This window comes from Taudactylus pleione, unplaced genomic scaffold, assembly GCF_031769625.1.
Source record: "Taudactylus pleione unplaced genomic scaffold, aTauple2 ptg000800l, whole genome shotgun sequence".
NCBI classification, from domain to species: domain Eukaryota; kingdom Metazoa; phylum Chordata; class Amphibia; order Anura; family Myobatrachidae; genus Taudactylus; species Taudactylus pleione.
The window spans coordinates 172,361-189,659 of NW_028285202.1; the positions used below are offsets into that span (position 1 = coordinate 172,361).

General features: G+C 43.6%; 1 protein-coding gene across 1 annotated transcript in view; it reads left to right on the plus strand.

Annotated features, from left to right (window-relative positions):
- Positions 1–3,502, plus strand: part of LOC148474894 (uncharacterized) — a 136,796-nt gene extending 133,294 nt beyond the window's left edge. The window contains 1 exon segment of the mRNA XM_088457976.1: positions 2,741–3,502. Within this exon segment, the coding sequence (XP_088314102.1) occupies positions 2,741–3,423 (683 nt within the window). The 3' untranslated portion in view covers positions 3,424–3,502.
- Positions 3,503–17,299: the final 13,797 nt, after the last annotated feature.

Below are 17,299 nucleotides of genomic sequence, written 5' to 3' on the forward strand. Positions count from 1 at the left end.
AGAATGGGACATTATACAGTAACACCAGAGGATGTCTGGGTGATGACTGGAGAGGCGACTGCCGGGAATGGGACATTATACAGTAACACCAGGGGATGTGTCTAGGTGATGACTGTATAATTGTGTGTCAGATTCCTATAAGGTGTCAAGATATCACTGTCTATGTCTCCATCCAGGAAGGGGGGTTTATAGAGGAACACGGGGGTCTGTACAAGGACGTGATGATGGAGAATCACCAGCCCCTCACATCACTGGGTAAGAGGAGACTGTCATTTATTGTACAGGGGAGAGCAGGTATGGGGGGCCTCCTATATACACACATCATCTGATAATCACTTATATACAATGTACTCAGTCACTGTATGTCTCCTACAGATGGACACAGTAACAGAAATACCCCAGAGAGATGTCCCCGTCCTCTTTATTCACAGGACTGTACAGAGGAGAATCACAGGATCCCACAGGAGCATCAGGTAGGTGGGATTTAGGTCTCATCAATATTCTAAAGTGACTGTCACTATATGATCTGTAGAGTAGCTGTGTGTGTCTTATACAATGATATTCTACTTTTTAACTCATTGACATTAGATATTAGTAAAGTATTTAATGGTTTTTTGCATTAATTTAGGGAGAGTCTATGACTTCTATTAAGGGAGATGATATACAGGGAGAAAAAGAGACGTATGTGACTAATAAAATGGCAGAAGATATAAAGAAGGAAGAAGAGACGTATGTGACTGATGTGAAGGTAGAAATTATAGAGGAAGAAGAAGAGACGTATGTGACTGATAATAAGGCAGAAGATACAGAGGGAGAAGAAGAGACATATGTAATGGGTGATCAGTGTAAGGAGGAGGAAATCCCTACAGATATCGGCACAGGTGAGTAATAAACACTTCTTACAGAATAGAGTCACATTCTCCTTGCTCAGTCACTACAACAATCTCTTATCCTACACCCTCCTCTGTCAGTACAAACTAATGAGGGAATTGTATCTGCCCAGTGGGGGAGTCAGGAACCATCAGCCCCTATTATACTCCTGCTCTCCCCCTCACATCATGGCACTGTGTGTTACCAGCCCAGAGATCTGACCAGTCTCCTCCCCACACTCTCTGGTGTATCTCATACATCAGGAGCAATCAGCCCCTATTATACTCCTGCTCTCCCCCTCACATCATGTCACTGTGTGTTACCAGCCCAGAGATCTGACCAGTCTCCTCCTCACACTCTCTGGTGTATCTCATACATCAGGAGTCATCAGCCCCTATTATACTCCTCTTCCCCTCACATCATGGCACTGTGTGTTACCAGCCCAGAGATCTGACCAGTCTCCTCCCCACACTCTCTGGTGTATCTCATACATCAGGAGCAATCAGCCCCTATTATACTCCTGCTCTTCCCCTCACATCATGTCACTGTGTGTTACCAGCCCAGAGATCTGACCAGTCTCCTCCCCACACTCTCTGGTGTATCTCATACATCAGGAGCCAGCCCCTATTATACTCCTGCTCTTCCCCTCACATCATGTCACTGTGTGTTACCAGCCCAGAGATCTGACCAGTCTCCTCACACGCTCTGGTGTATCTCATACATCAGGAGCAATCAGCCCCTATTATACTCCTGCTCTCCCTCTCACATCACGTCACTGTGTATTACCAGCCCAGATATCTGACCAGTCTCCTCCTCACACGCTCTCTGGTGTATCTCATACATCAGGAGTCATCAGCCCCTATTATACTCCTGCTCTCCCTCTCACATTATGTCACTGTGTGTTACCAGCCCAGAGATCTGACCAGTCTCCTCCCTACACTCTCTGGTGTGTGTTTTACATGATTTTTATCCAAGCTGTATACTAGTAATACAACTGCCTATGTTAGTACATGTAAAATTATGTACATTAAGGGTGTGATGTGCTATGGACTGGACTGATATAGATTGTATGGGGGATAGTAATACCCTGGTATGTAATGTAATGTGTTACAGTTGTTTTTTATAAATATAATTGTATTGCATGTTTTTTACATTACTATGCAATAAATTAGCTGTTGTACCTTTCTCTCCTTTTCCTGTGTGATTGCCGAACCTAAGGATCCCAGGCACATTTAGTGAACTATGGTCCTAATACCTGTATCCTCACAGGGGCCTCCGGCAATATTGCTTTCTGCTTGCGCTGGAAATGTTCTTAGATCATAGCCTGTGCTTTCTTAGAGGCCACTTGGACAAGTGTGAAAGGTCACAAACATACCAAATGGATCCGGTTCTATTTAAGCCAATAATTTATCTATGCAGCAAAAGAGTCCTATTTACTGATTGTACATTTAGAATTGTAATAAACTGTTTAGAAATTGAAAAGGAACAACTGAACATCTTTAACTCATTAATAGTAGGATAATTTGTTCATCAAGGTAACAAAGTTCAGTTTTCATACATTTATTTCCAGCAGATGGACGCACAAGCAGGAAGACCTTGGATGGAGATCTCAGTGTATCTCAAGACTTTAAAAAAGAAGATAACATCACACGGGATTCTGCAGGATACAGCCCCGTTACTCTAAATATATGTCCTATACTTCACAGTGCAGATGTATCAACTGATTACACTTATCAGGAATGTTCGCCTGACAGCTCAAATATTGCATCATATTGTAGAGATCACACAGATTCAATCTTTACATGTTCTGAATGTGGTAAACGTTTTTTACATCAGTCAGTGTTTGTTAGACATCAGAGAAGTCACACAGGTGAGAGGCCATTTCCATGTTCTGAATGTGGGAAATGTTTTACACAGAAATCACATCTTGTTACACATGAGAGAAGTCACACAGGTGAGAAGCCATTTCCATGTTCTGAGTGTGGGAAATGTTTTACACTTAAATCAGTTCTTGTTAAACATCAGAGAATGCACACAGGAGAGAAACCATTTCCATGCTCTGAGTGTGGGATATGTTTTACACAGAAATCGGTTCTTGTTAAACATCAGAGACGTCACACAGGTGAGAAGCCATTTTCATGTTCTGAGTGTGGGAAATGTTTTATACAGAAGTCACATCTTTCTGAACATCAGAGACTTCACACAGGTGAGAAACCATTTCCATGCTCTGAGTGTGGGAAGCGTTTTCCATATAAATCGGATCTTGTTAAACATCAGAGAAGTCACACCGGTGAGAAGCCATTTCCATGTTCAGTGTGTGGGAAATGTTTTAGATACAAATCAGTTCTTGTTAGACATCAGAGACTTCACACGGGTGTGAAACCATTTACATGTGCTGATTGTGGCAAATGTTTTATACAGAAATCGGACCTTGTTGCACATCAGAGAGGTCACACAGGTGTGAGACCGTTTCCATGTAGTGAGTGTGGGAAATACTTTACACTGAAATCATACCTTGTTAAACATCAGAAAATTCACATAAGGGGGAACTGATTAGCATATGGTGATGTCTGGGGGTTATCACAGCATGTCTTTGAGGCATGTTATAAAAGACAACAACATTCAAACTAGATGCCATACTAAAAAAGTGAATGGAAACAATATGCTACATTATAGCAGTAATCATCACCGCAATTGGATCCACAATATTCCTGGGGGCCAATTACGTAGGATTAGACGAAACTGTACTGAAGAAAACACCTTTTTAGAACAAAGTGAAATATTGAAAGAAAAATTTATACAGAAGGGATATAAAGAAACTTTCTTACAAAAAGAAATAATGAAAGTATCTAAACTGAATCGGAATGAATTGATTCAATATAAACCAAAATCAAATGATGTCGGAACAAATAAATTCACTACTAGTTTCATTACCCAATTTAGTACAGATCACAAAAAAGTTGAACAGATTTTAGAAAAATACTGGCACATTCTTCTATTAGATAAAGATCTCAATACACAAATTCCTCCTAAACCTAAAATAATCTACAGACGAGCAAAAAATCTTAAACAGGAACTAACCAATAGTTATATTACAGTGGCAGAACAAGAACAAAGAACTACCAAAACACCAGGTTTTCATTTTTGTTTACAATGCAAGGGGTGCAAAAACCAAAAAGCAGATACAAGACCAATTACCAAATTCATTTCAAACCAAGACAAGAAAGAGTACAGAATCAAAAATCAATTGACGTGTAACACAGAAGGTATGATTTATCTTTTAGAATGCCCATGTGGGTATCAATATGTAGGGCAAACTAAAAGACAACTAAAAATTCGAGTTTCCGAACATATATATAATATAAAAAAAGGATTAAAAACTCATAGTGTGTCTCAACATTTTCTGGAGAAACATAATCAAGATCCATCTGGCCTGAAATTTGTTGGCATACAAAAAATTGCCCCCCATTGGAGAGGAAGCAATATAGTAGACATACTAAAAAGAAATGAAACCAAATGGATTTATTCATTAAAAACTTTACAGCCATTGGGACTTAATGTAGATATTGAGCTTAATGTATTTTTATAGAAATATCAACCCTTCTTCACTTTTATCTTTTAGCTATATGTTGTATGTTCGTCTTCAATGTTGTCCTATTTTTTTATTATATTATTTTTTATTTATTATTTTTTGTGAAACCACGTTTTAACATTGGCCCATGAGCTTACCGCTCTTTTCGGCCATTTTTATGATGACCACTTCCGTTTTTTTTATTGGTTAATAAAGTTTTCCCTATAAAAGGAAGTAACCAGAGAGAAGGAAACTATCCTTGAAAAAGTACCTAGGCAGGTACGAAACGCGTTGGACCCCTGAGATAGTGTGGAGGAAGAACAGTGGAGCATTACTGGACTACAACTTGACGATCTTCCTGACTTGTTGACGTCATCCTGTGCCGCTGCTCACAACCACCGCTACCCCACTTACACTTCGTGCAGCTTCCTGTGCAGTGCAGGCTATTCAACACGCTGCCAGAACTAGAAGCCACAGATTAAGGTAGGGACAGCTAGGTCGCATTGGATTTAACATACCACTGCACGCTTGCTTGGACCTGCCATCAATTTTTCCTAAAAGAACTTAAACATATGGTTTCAGTGTTTTATGTTTGTTCATTTGTTTGTTTGTTTGTCCATATAATTTTTTTTTTTTTTTTTATTGTTTCATTTTTTTTGTTTTCCCTGATCTAGTTTTAACAAGCGCTCGTTTTCCCTTTCCATACTTGATGTTTTTTAATTGAGCAGCTGTATAGACATACCTAGCGCAGTTCATTTATTTTTATTCTTGACTATGTGGAAATACTATCTCCATGAATGAGTGTACTTGGTCTGCAACAATGTTTAGGTAGGCGGTACATGTCAAAGTAACCTCCACATAAATGGCAGGACCCAAGGTTTCGTAACAGAACTTTGCCCAGAGCATATTACTGCCTCTACTGACACTGACTAGCTTTTCCATAGTGCAAAGGGGGAAGATAGGTCAGATGACCAAAAAAGGTCAGTAGCTGATTGTCCATGATCAAGCCACTGAGGCGCAATGCGTGTCAGTCCCCAGGGTACCCCACAACTGTGCAGTGTGGGGCACCCCTACACCCAGGTAGTATATGGGCGTTTACTTCATTTGGTTATATAAGAACTCTGAATTGCCGCTTGGATATAAGGATGAATTAGTAATTACAACGCATATGTACTGATTGATTTAGCATTATACACTTAATAATGTGCTGGATGTAAGTCTCTTTGAAGTTGACTACTGCATTTTGTTTATTTGTTGAATGTTACATTTACTTGTATACTTTTCTATCTACCACTAGAGAGGTATTGTCCAAACTTGATTATTCGTACTGGATCACAGTTTTGATAAACTTTGTTGGTAAATCATATCAATTTATATTCTCCTTGTTGCGGCTAAATGAACTTTGCACTTTATGTTACTCTGCTGCTATTAAATATACTTATGCACTGCCTGTAACTATAAGAGAGTTTCTGAAATTACATATCTCCTGTGATTGACAGCTATATATATATATATATATATATATATATATATTTAACAACTTTTGCTGCTGCTGCTAAATAATTTGCACCACAAGCTATAAGATTCGGTTGCTTTCTAATACACTTTTTACCCACTTATAGTTAAAAAGCAATGTCTTGATACTATACATTTTACGTGATCAACAGTCGTTTATACAACTATACGATCAGTACACAACGAATTCTGTTGATATCTGTAACACTTTATCCACTCCTATCATCTCCCGTCCACGGCCTAGTAGTTTTGTTATCCACCGCCCTATGCCCGGAAGGGTATGACAGTGGATATTAGAAACGAACGACTATAAAAGGGATTTGATATGGACTGCTGTTTCTAAGGGCTACTGGGACACACTGATCTCTCACTCCCCACCCGACGCCATAAGCAAGATGGGAAGCAGCAGAATGTAGTGGTGTAACCGGTATCTTCACGCCATGACCATCGTTTCTTCTATACTATATTTGATGATTGCACCTCTAGAACGATAATAATCTTGAATTCTTTTGGTAAACTTACTTATACACTACTATCATTATCCATCTGCAGCACATTAGTTCTCTCATCCACTGTCCTATGCCCCTACGGCAAGACAGAGGAAAGCAGAAACGAAGCCGTGCAACAGGATTGTGATATTGACTTGTTTCCAAGGGTTACTGTTGGTACGGGTCTCGCACTACCTCACCCTATGCCATAGGTAAGATGGGGAGCAGCAGAGCCTAGTATATTCACAGGCCTCTTATACCCTGACTGTTAGTTCTTCTTTCTTAACTATAAGGTTGCACACGATACTTAATCAGTCGATTAGGAGACGGCATTCATTTGTTTGATGCGATTAACCTACTGCAGACTAATGTTGATCTAGCACAAAGCAATACATCTATAGAGAAGAGCCATCATATGAACTGTGATACTCTGATTCTGGGTGTATTATACTTATTTTTATGTATTTTACATGTTGTAAGTTATTGTCTGTTATATTTCGCCGTCCTTTTGTATCATTCACACCGCATCCTTCTGTCTAGTATGTTTGTATTGTAAGTCAATTTTAGTCTTTTTCAAGGTACTGTAAGAAAAAAGGTTCTATGTTAGTCGCATTTGCAATGTATATGGTTATAAGAGTGCTCCATAATAGAGTCTTTGTTGGTCATCTGACCATAATAGAGTCTTTGTTTGGTCATCTGATCTTCCTTCCCCCTTTGTCACTACTATAGGTTTTCTCTGAGTTGCATCACCACATTTTCAGTATATTGATATTGGGTTTCTATCATACGTTATACGTGGTTATAGCCACACCTACTATATTTTCCCTCTTTGTTATTTTCGCTTTCTCATTTTTGAGAAATTTATAGTGTGTATATCTGTTCAGTCTTTTTCCCCTGTCCCTGACTTTCCATAGAACATCCTGGAGCCGTCTCTTCCCCAGGTAAACACATGATTTAAAAGAAAACGCGATTCATCAGAAAAGGCCACTTTCCATTGCTCCATGGTCCGGTGCAGATGTTTATGTTCCCATTGTAGGCTCTTTAGGCGGTGACCGGTGGTCAGCTTGACCACTTTGGCTGTTCTGCAATGCACTGTGTGTTCTGACTCCTTTCTATCATAATCAGCACTAACTTTTTCAGCAATTTGTGCTAGAGTAGATCTTCTGAGGAATTGGACCAGACAGGCTAGCCTTTGCTCCCCACAAGCATCAGTGAGCCTTGAGTGCCCATGACCCTGTCGCCGATACACAGGTTGTCCTTCCATTGTCATGTAGTCATCACAATTTGGACCTTGTCAAACTCACTCAAAAACTTACACCTGCCCATTTTTCCTGCTTCCAACACATTATATTAGGGAACTTAGTGTTCACTTGCTGCCTAACATATCCCACCCCATTGACTGGTGCCATTGTAATGAGATAATCCAGAGGTTCTCAAACTTGGTCCCCAGGACCCCACACAGGTCACAGTTTCCAGGTCACCCAGTAGGTGCACAGGTGTAGTCATTACTCACGGACACATTTTAAAAGATTCATAGGAGGAGCTAATTAGTTCACTTGTGATTCTGGCAGGAGACATGGAAAACATGCACTGTTTTGGGGCCCTGAGGACCGAGTTTGAGAACTTGTGAGATAATCAATGTTATTCACTTTACCTGTCAGTGATTTTAATGTTACGGCTGACTGGTGTGTACATCAGTGTAGTAAAGGCTTAGAAAGAAAACAAAAAAACTTTCAAATGTAAAAAATTTAAAACGGCTCGCACAAGCCAACTCACACCCACTAAGGCTCAAAACTATATATAGGTATAGAATTACAGTCAAATGGTGACGTTGACAAAAACATCATATAATTCAATACAACAATCAAATAAAAATATTCAGATCATAACATGTGAATGAATTAAGTGTACATTAACAAATTATTGCTCAATATTTTGTATCAAACGGTATGTAGTCATATGGATGAGGGTGCTCACACTTTGGGGGCAGATTCTTAGGCACAAGCAAAGCTGATGTTCACGGAAATTAGCAATTTTTGGCGACTGCGCTGTGTAACTAAATCTGTAAAAAGGTGCAAGCATACCACAGAGTCTATGCAGAGAGTTACAGGATCGAATGAGCCCCACTGACTCTTCAATGCTTCAGATGGTTGTGCGGCAGCTCAAAGTGGGGATCCCAGCTCTTATGCATTCAGGCGCACACTTGTACACCAGAGAAAGGGTTTTTACTAGTATATATGCAGACACTGCGACAACATATGCTAAAGTGGTCGCAGCAGCATGCAATAAAGGAACATGGACTTGGACTACACACCCTAATTGTAGACATACTAAGAGGTGCCTCTATGCTGAGGCTTGTAGTGCCATGTAGGAAAAAAAAATCCATGCAATCTCTAAGCACTAGGAATACTGATGGTCAAAATATTGACGATAAACTACAATAACACGGAGTATAAATGAGATTCTAATCACGTTTGGCCAAAAATGTTTGCCCTTCCACCAGGTCAAGGTGTTCCTCATCAGATGGTCCATAACATCCCTAATACTAGCACATTATACCTATTTATCTAGGGCTTACCATAATGGTTGCCATTCTGCGAGTGTGCCCCTGCATTTTCTTTCCTTCGAAGGAAAGTACTAACAGTCGTCGCATCTCTCTCCTCCCCTTTACCTTCAAACTCCTTGAGCAGATTGTCTACAACTGCCCTACCGCCTTTTTTGTCTCCTACTCCTTGCTCGACCCATTTCAGTCTGGCTTTCGTCCTCTCCACTCCATAGAAACTGCCCTCACTAAAGTCAGCAATGATCTCTTTGCTGCCAATTCCAAGGGCCACTAGTCCATCCTCATTCTTCTTGACCTCTCTGCTGTTTTTGACATTGGACCACCCAGTCCTCCTACTAATCCTTCACTCCCTCGGTCTGCGTGACACTGCCCTTTCCTGGCTGTCCTCCTAACTTTCTGAGCATTCTTTGTCTTGTCGCATGACTTCATTGCTCCCCACTTACTCTACCAGTAGGTGTCCCCCAAGGTTCTATTGCTCATTTCCTATTCTCTGTCACAACTCACGGATAGGTAATGGATGTTGGCCCTTACTCTGGATTGACAAAGACCCAGAACAGAGGTGTGGAGTCTAACGTGCCGGTGGTATTCACCAGGGACCCCTGCAAGGGGGTATGGACTTGGTTGCGCCCGACACACAGGTCACGGCCCACTGCCAAGGTTCCCTCGTACAGTGCCACCGGACCCGGTAAGTGACCGCTGGGTCCGGCTGCACTGTGACATTCTCCCTCTATACATCCTCTTTAGGTGAACTCATCAGTTCTTTCGGTCTCCAATATCATCTTTATGTTGATGACACTTAGATCTATCTACCTCTCCTTCTCTGACGTTTCCCCCGCTCTCCTCACTTATATTTCCAACTGTGTTTCTGTCATTTCCTTTTGGATGTCCCAGCGCTTTCTAAAATTTAACATGTCTAAGACTGAGCTGATAATCTTCCCGCCCTTCCGAATGACCTCACCCTCGACTATTTCTATTGATAGCACCATTATCTCCTCTTGTCCACAAGTGCATTGACTTGGAGCTATTCTTGACTTCTCCCTCTCCTTCAAACTACACATTCAGTACCTTTCACAGTTCTGCCATTTCCATCTCAGAAATATCTCCAGGATCAGACCCTTACAAAGCCCTGACCAAATCGTCTCTCATTTACATGTTGGACCTTTCTCCCTTTATACTCCCACCCGTTTCATTCTACAAATTGATGCCGCATTTCCACCAACTGATTACTTCTTCTCACTTTCACCTCCAAGACATTGCCCTTGCTGCTTCCAGCCTCTGGAACCCTCTCCCAATCAGACTCTCCACTTCTCTACAAAACTTCAAACAGGCTCTTGATATGCACTTCTGCACCAAAGCCTCCTAGCTCTCATCCTAACCCACTGCCCCATGCTTCTTGTCTCTCCCCTCTGTGTCACCACTGTTTGTCTGCCCCTCCCCTGTAGACTCTAAGCTCTCATGAGCAGGGCCCTCTTCCCTCATGTGTTTAGCCTTTGCTCACTTATTCCATCATCTCCTCCCCACTGCATACAATGGCACCTTTCCCTTGAGTATTAATACTGCTGATGCAGCAATGTTTATAAACCATGTCCTGCAATGTTTTGTACTATAAGTGACTTTGTTCTTGTTTTGTTCATAATGTTTCTGTCTATGTACCTTGTTGCAGACCCCTTGTTGTGCCTTATAAATAAAGGATAATAATAATAAGTCTGAGCAATCAGACAAATGCTGTGGTCATATTAGTACAGGCTGCACATTCTCTGTATGGAAGGTGAGATTCTTGTAGACAACTTACCCAGTTTGTCTGCTGACAAGTCGGGTCTGGTTTTCCTATTGTGGTCTCTGAGACTATACACATTTACCACCTATTATGCATTTTCCTTCTCCTAAAGCAGAAGCTATTTACATTGTAGAAAGGAAAAACAATGAGCAGCAACATAGGGAGAGAAATGTGCCTGAAAGAAGCTGGAAATGTGAAATGCGTTGCATGATAGGAGCACAGCAATAGGGTGATAAAGATCATATACAAAGGCACTCAGACCCTCCCACAGCTTCAGGCTTAATCTAATGGTAAGATGTGAGTACATTACAGAATAACTCACATGCACGAAAAATGTTTTTTTTTGTAAAAATGTTTTTATTGAATGTTAAGGCTATATAAGAGTATACAGTCAGTAGGTTACATAATATTCAGTAGATGGTGAATAACTTACAGTACATTTGTGGCCACTGGGCCTGATTCAGCTTTAGATGGAAAAGTTAAGCTGCTTGCAAGCAGCTTAGCTATTCCGTCTGTGCCAATATGGTAATGCAGCAGATGGCATCACGCCCCCTGCTGCATTACGTATCCGAGCTGCGTTGTCCAACGCAGCATCGGATACTCTGCGGACAATCAGCCAGCTATGATGACTCATGGGGTCACGCAGCCGGCTGTTGCAGCTGCGAGGAAGAGGCCAGGAAATCTCCATCACCTGGCCTCTTTCCTCCCCCCCAATGGCAGTGACACGCCTCTGTTTTAGGAAACAGAGGCCATAGTAGCCCCCTGCCTGCCCCCAAATCTCAGCAGACTGTCAATCGCTGACAGTCTGCTGCCAGTTTATGTGCAAGCTCGCAGACCCGTTCTGCACATGCACAGAATGGGTCTGGTGCCTGCAGTTTCCTGAACATCGGTGAATTTGTGTTCAGCGGTGCACTGCTGAATTAGGCCTACTGTCTTACAAGACACATAATATTGAATATCATATACTGTATGAAAATAGTGATATGGAAACCACATAATATATATCAAATGAAGTATAGAAGGATAAGGGGAAGGAAAGACAAGGGAGGGAAAGGAACGTAGTGAAGGAACGCGGAACATGTGGCAAAAAAAAATAATTGAAAGGTGCTGAGGAATCTGAACAGAACTTTCCAATAATTGACCCATGGAAGTGGCGATCTAGACGCCTAGTTTCATACCAAGTTGTCAATTTAAAACCAGGATGTATTTGTTGTTTAATATCTTTTGGAAGGGTGTCATTAAAACTCTCCCAAATGGAACAGAACGTCTCCTTATCTTGCTCTGTACGTAGAGATGTCTCCACTCAGCCCATTTTGAAGACATAAAACTATTTATCTTCAGACATGGCCAGGGAAGGAGGGGTAGAGCTGCTTAAGATCCCCGCCCTCCGCCCACCTGCTGCCGGTATTAGTTTATGCTCTGGGGGAGGGCGCAGTGAGGGAAGGGGCTGGGAGAGTACGGGATGGAGCTGGGTGCCGAGACACCTAGCACCGGCCCTGCCTCCCTCCCCTCTATGAAAGTGACACTCCACTTCTCCCCAAAGACTCTCCTCACATCACAGATCACGATACAGAAAACAATTTGAAGTTTCAAACAATTTAAGGCTTTGGACACCCCAAAAAAGACACAATCCCGCACCAGTCTTATTATATCAATATTTTTATTCTCCTGATCCTGTCCTTCTATATTACCATATCCAATTCTGACAGTGTTTCAGGTAACTGTAATGTATGAGTATCACAACCCAACTGTAATGTATGAGTGTCACAACCCGGGTCTGTTTTCCTTGCCGTCAAGTCACTTACCTATTCTGCCCTCGATCTCTGTCACATCCTGGTCATACAGGCTGCAGTATTTTCCGGCCTGCTAGGCCTCAGACAACATCAAAGCCTGTGCTAAAGTTCTGTGATGACAAGTCGCGATCAGCTGACTGCAGCGTCCAATTGAGTGACAGTCTGAGCCTACCTGTACCCCCTGACTTGGTTCAGCCTATCCTGGGGAACCCATGGGTATAAATCCCAGCTGCTGATGCTACCCGATTGCCAGTACAATGTCTATCCTCAGTCCTAGCTGAGTAAGCTATACTGTGCTCCTATTGCATTTCTGTTTGTACGGTTTTGTTCCAGATTGCTGCACGGATCTCTGCGAGTGTTCTACACCTCACCTGTGTCAGCTATCCCACTGGCTGCACAGGTAATCTCTGCCGGTTCCAGTTACCCCAACCAGTATCCTGCCTGCTGCCAGTGAGCCTGCTGGTTCCTCTCCATCTGTTCTGTTCCTGGTACCAGTTTCCACTACCCATTCCGGTGTTGGTCTGCTTCCGGTCCTGCTATCGTCTGAGTGCTCCCGGATCCTGGACTACAGCGACAACACAATTCCAGCCTGGTTAATCCGTTGCTAGGATGTACCACTCCAGCATCTCCGGTTACAGTCTCAAGTAAGAAGTGTCATTATATAATGTCTTCAGTAATAATCCAGTACAAGCCTGGTTAAACTACTGTTCCACTCATCTCATCCCTGCAACACATACCAACCTGTCTCCAACTCCGAAGTCCATGGTGGTCTAGTAGGTACGATCCAGCATCTCTCCGCCGAGACCCGGGTTTGATTTCCGGTCAGGGATGTATTCTCTATCTCATGTCAGAAGGTCTCCTTAGATCTGCCAACTTCCTATATACACCTCAAAACACCCATACAGACTTCCTTCAGACACCCTGTTCAAAAACTAATACAAGTCTGACAATGAGGTACTAGCCTTTGCTCAAAACAGAAACATTTCACATTTAAAGTGCCCACACACTGGATGACTCGAAGAAGATGCAATGTCGTCAACGATTTCCCTTGTACTCCCCGGGCAACTCACCAGCACTCCTGGACAGACAATATCTTGCTAAACTGTGTAATGTGACTAACAAACTATTGTGTGTCCTTAATGAATTCCAGTGCATCGTTAAGGAGATTGGCAGATCTTACCTGCAGTAGATAAGATCTGAAGATACGATAAACGACCTGCGGGACCGCGCATCGGTTCGTTATAATTCCTGAAAGCTGCACAATTTGCAAGTTTTTAAACAATGTATCATTCCGATGCATTGTTTTCGTGCAAATCGTGCCTAAAATCGTCCAGTGTGTGGGCACCTTTACAACTAGAAAAAGAAGAGCATTCTTTAGGGTGCACTACAATTTAAAGAATATATCTTTATCAGTATACGTTAAAAGGATATCTCGTTGATATCACAATAAGATGAAATATATTTTAAAATTACAGAGTGAGTAAAGTTCGAATAAATGTGCTTTAAAAAATAATTAAATAAGTATTTTATTGCTCTGGCTTCTGGGTCTGATTCAGACCTGCTCACATGTTGCAGCTGCTCGCATCCTGCGTATGCTAATTTTTTAAAATTACGTCATGGGATGCGATCGCTCGCCAAGACAAAAGCACACCCACCTTGGCTGTGCGGGCGATCGCTCTGCGTTTGCAGTCACCCATCAGAGTATGCAGAGCTGCCCACTAGCGCACGTCATCTCCTGAAAGTGTCTTAAAACATTGGTACATCGAGCACCATCGGAAGCTAACGCAGCACTTGCAGTTGCCTTACCCTACCGCAATCACAGGATTTCAGTGTAAAAAACAGGCAAGTGACGTGTACTATGACGCTGCCTGTTAATTATGCACGCCTTAAAACGGCGTGGAAACACTCAGGCACGCCTGCGTTCCCACCTCCACTCCCCCGTTTTGAATGCCCATGTTACCAACCACAAACGGCCTCTCCCATCACTCATTCTGCTGGGCTGTCTTTGCTGGGCGAGCGGGCGGTATGCGATCGCAATGTGTAGTTCGCGCACGAGTACTGCATGCGCGTACGCAGACCATCGGGCCGCTTGCATGAGCAAGCATATAGCGACCGGGTCTGAATCAGGCCTTTAATTCCTTTAATATGTGGGAAAGGACGTTATTTAGTTATATTAGTGTCAGATCTATGGTAATGTTTATACAATGTTGCAGGAATGTTGCTTTTGTATTTCACATTCTATTTTCCCACTAGGGGTAAATATACTAAAGTGAGAGTTTTTAGAAGTGAGTTTTAAAAGTGATGTTGCCCATAGCAACCAATCAGATGCTAGCTATTATCTTCTAGAAGGTGCTAGTTAAATGTTAATTAGAATCTGATTGGTTGCTATGGGTAACATCACTTTTAAAACTTCTAAAAACTCTCACTTTAGTAAATTTACCCCTAGGTTCATTCCTTCCCTTGTTTATGGAATATTTTCATTTCATGCAGTGTCTTTATTATTCGTAGCTTTCCTCTTTTCATATTGCATGTTATGAGGCGTTTACTCAATTCTCATCTATCCCGCGGTGTCAAGTAATTCTCAGATAAGACGGTTCCAGGCACTGGTGGACCCCTAGTAGCCCAGACTCTGTACTAAATATCCATTATTGAAATCCACTGTATTAGAGTCATAGTTTATGTTACTAGTTTTTACAGCTCATTCAACACTCTATCTAGACGGCAAATCTTATATACACTTCACACATATTCCACTTTTGTACTGATGTATATACCCAGGTGGATGTTCAATTTATTAATATCCGAATTGTATAAATATATAAACAGTTTATCCTATTGTTTAAGCACTACCTGTATCTATAGCCAACAGAGCTCCTACTATCCACCCCTATATTCTCAATATTACGATAGGGCTGGTGGGGATACTATGCATATTATTTTTATTATGTTAAATGTACTATGTTTCTCCTGCCGCCCACACTCTGCTGAACGTTCGGTGTGTTGTAATCCACACTGCGCGGTTACTGCCAATCTATCAGGCACCGGCGCTCCAATGTCAGTCTGTTGGGTCTATTTACTAAGCCTTGGATGGAGATAAAGTCCCAACCAACCAGCTTGTAACTGTCCACAGCCTGTGACATGGCAGTTAGGAGCTGAGTGGTTGGGACTTTATCTCCGTATACTATATCTCTATCCAAGGCTTAGTAAATAGACCCCTGTGTGCTTCCCACTACACTGACTGTGCGGTGCATACTCTCCACATCGCTTGCTTAGTGTTGTTAGAATAGGCAGCTGGGACTTCTGTCTTAACACTATTATAAAATATATATTCTCAATGGTTCTGGCTCATTTAGCTGGGATCATGCTGAGTTCAAATAGGTCATTAGAACAGATACATCGGCCACAGCTATGCCGATAACAGTTTCACCCAAGGATTTTTCAAAGGTATCTTAATTTCGGTTTCCGTGACGGCCATCTACGGTGGTCTGCAGGCCCCTTTTGGCACCCGTTCTGGCTATCTAAGGTGACCTGCACCCCGTTCCAGCGCCCGGAATGAGTATATAAGGAGGTCTACGCCCCCTTCCGGCCCCTGGATCGGCTATCTAAGGTGGTAAGAGCACCGTTCAGGAACCCAGAACTGCTATCTAAGGTGGTCTGCAGCCCGTTTCGGCACCCTGAAGATCTGGCTGAGGTGGTCAGCGCTCCGTTACGGCACCCTGAAGATCTGGCTGAGGTGGTCAGTGCTCCGTAACGGCACCCTGAAGATATGGCTGAGGTGGTCAGCGCTCCGTTCCGGCACCCTGAAGGGCTGGCTGTGGTGATCAGCGCTCGGTTCCGGCACCCGAAGGTCTGGCTGAGGTGGTCAGCGCTCCGTTCCGGCACCCTGAAGATCTGGCTGAGGTGGTCAGCGCTCCGTTCCGGCACCCTGAAGGGCTGGCTGAGGTGGTAAGCGCTCCGTTCCGACACCCTGAAGGGCTGGCTGAGGTGGTCCACGCTCCGTTCCGGCACACCTTGAAGGGCTGACTGAGGTGGTCAGCGCTCCGTCTTGGCACCCTGAAGGGCTGGCTGAGGTGGTGAGAGCTCCGTTCCGGCACCCTGAAGGTCTGGACGAGGTGGTCAGCGCTCCGTTCCGGCACCCTGAAGGGCTGGCTGAGGTGGTCAGCGCTCCGTTCCGGCACCCTGAAGATCTGGCTGAGGTGGTCAGCGCTCTGTTCCGGCACCCTGAAGGGCTGGCTGTGGTGATCAGCGCTCGGTTCCGGCACCCGAAGGTCTGGCTGAGGTGGTCAGCGCTCCGTTCCGGCACCCTGAAGATCTGGCTGAGGTGGTCAGCGCTCCGTTCCGGCACCCTGAAGGGCTGGCTGTGGTGATCAGCGCTCGGTTCCGGCACCCGAAGGTCTGGCTGAGGTGGTCAGCGCTCCGTTCCGGCACCCTGAAGATCTGGCTGAGGTGGTCAGCGCTCCGTTCCGGCACCCTGAAGGGCTGGCTGAGGTGGTAAGCGCTCCGTTCCGACACCCTGAAGGGCTGGCTGAGGTGGTCCACGCTCCGTTCCGGCACACCTTGAAGGGCTGACTGAGGTGGTCAGCGCTCCGTCTTGGCACCCTGAAGGGCTGGCTGAGGTGGTGAGAGCTCCGTTCCGGCACCCTGAAGGTCTGGCCGAGGTGGTCAGCGCTCCGTTCCGGCACCCTGAAGGGCTGGCTGAGGTGGTCAGCGCTCCGTTCCGGC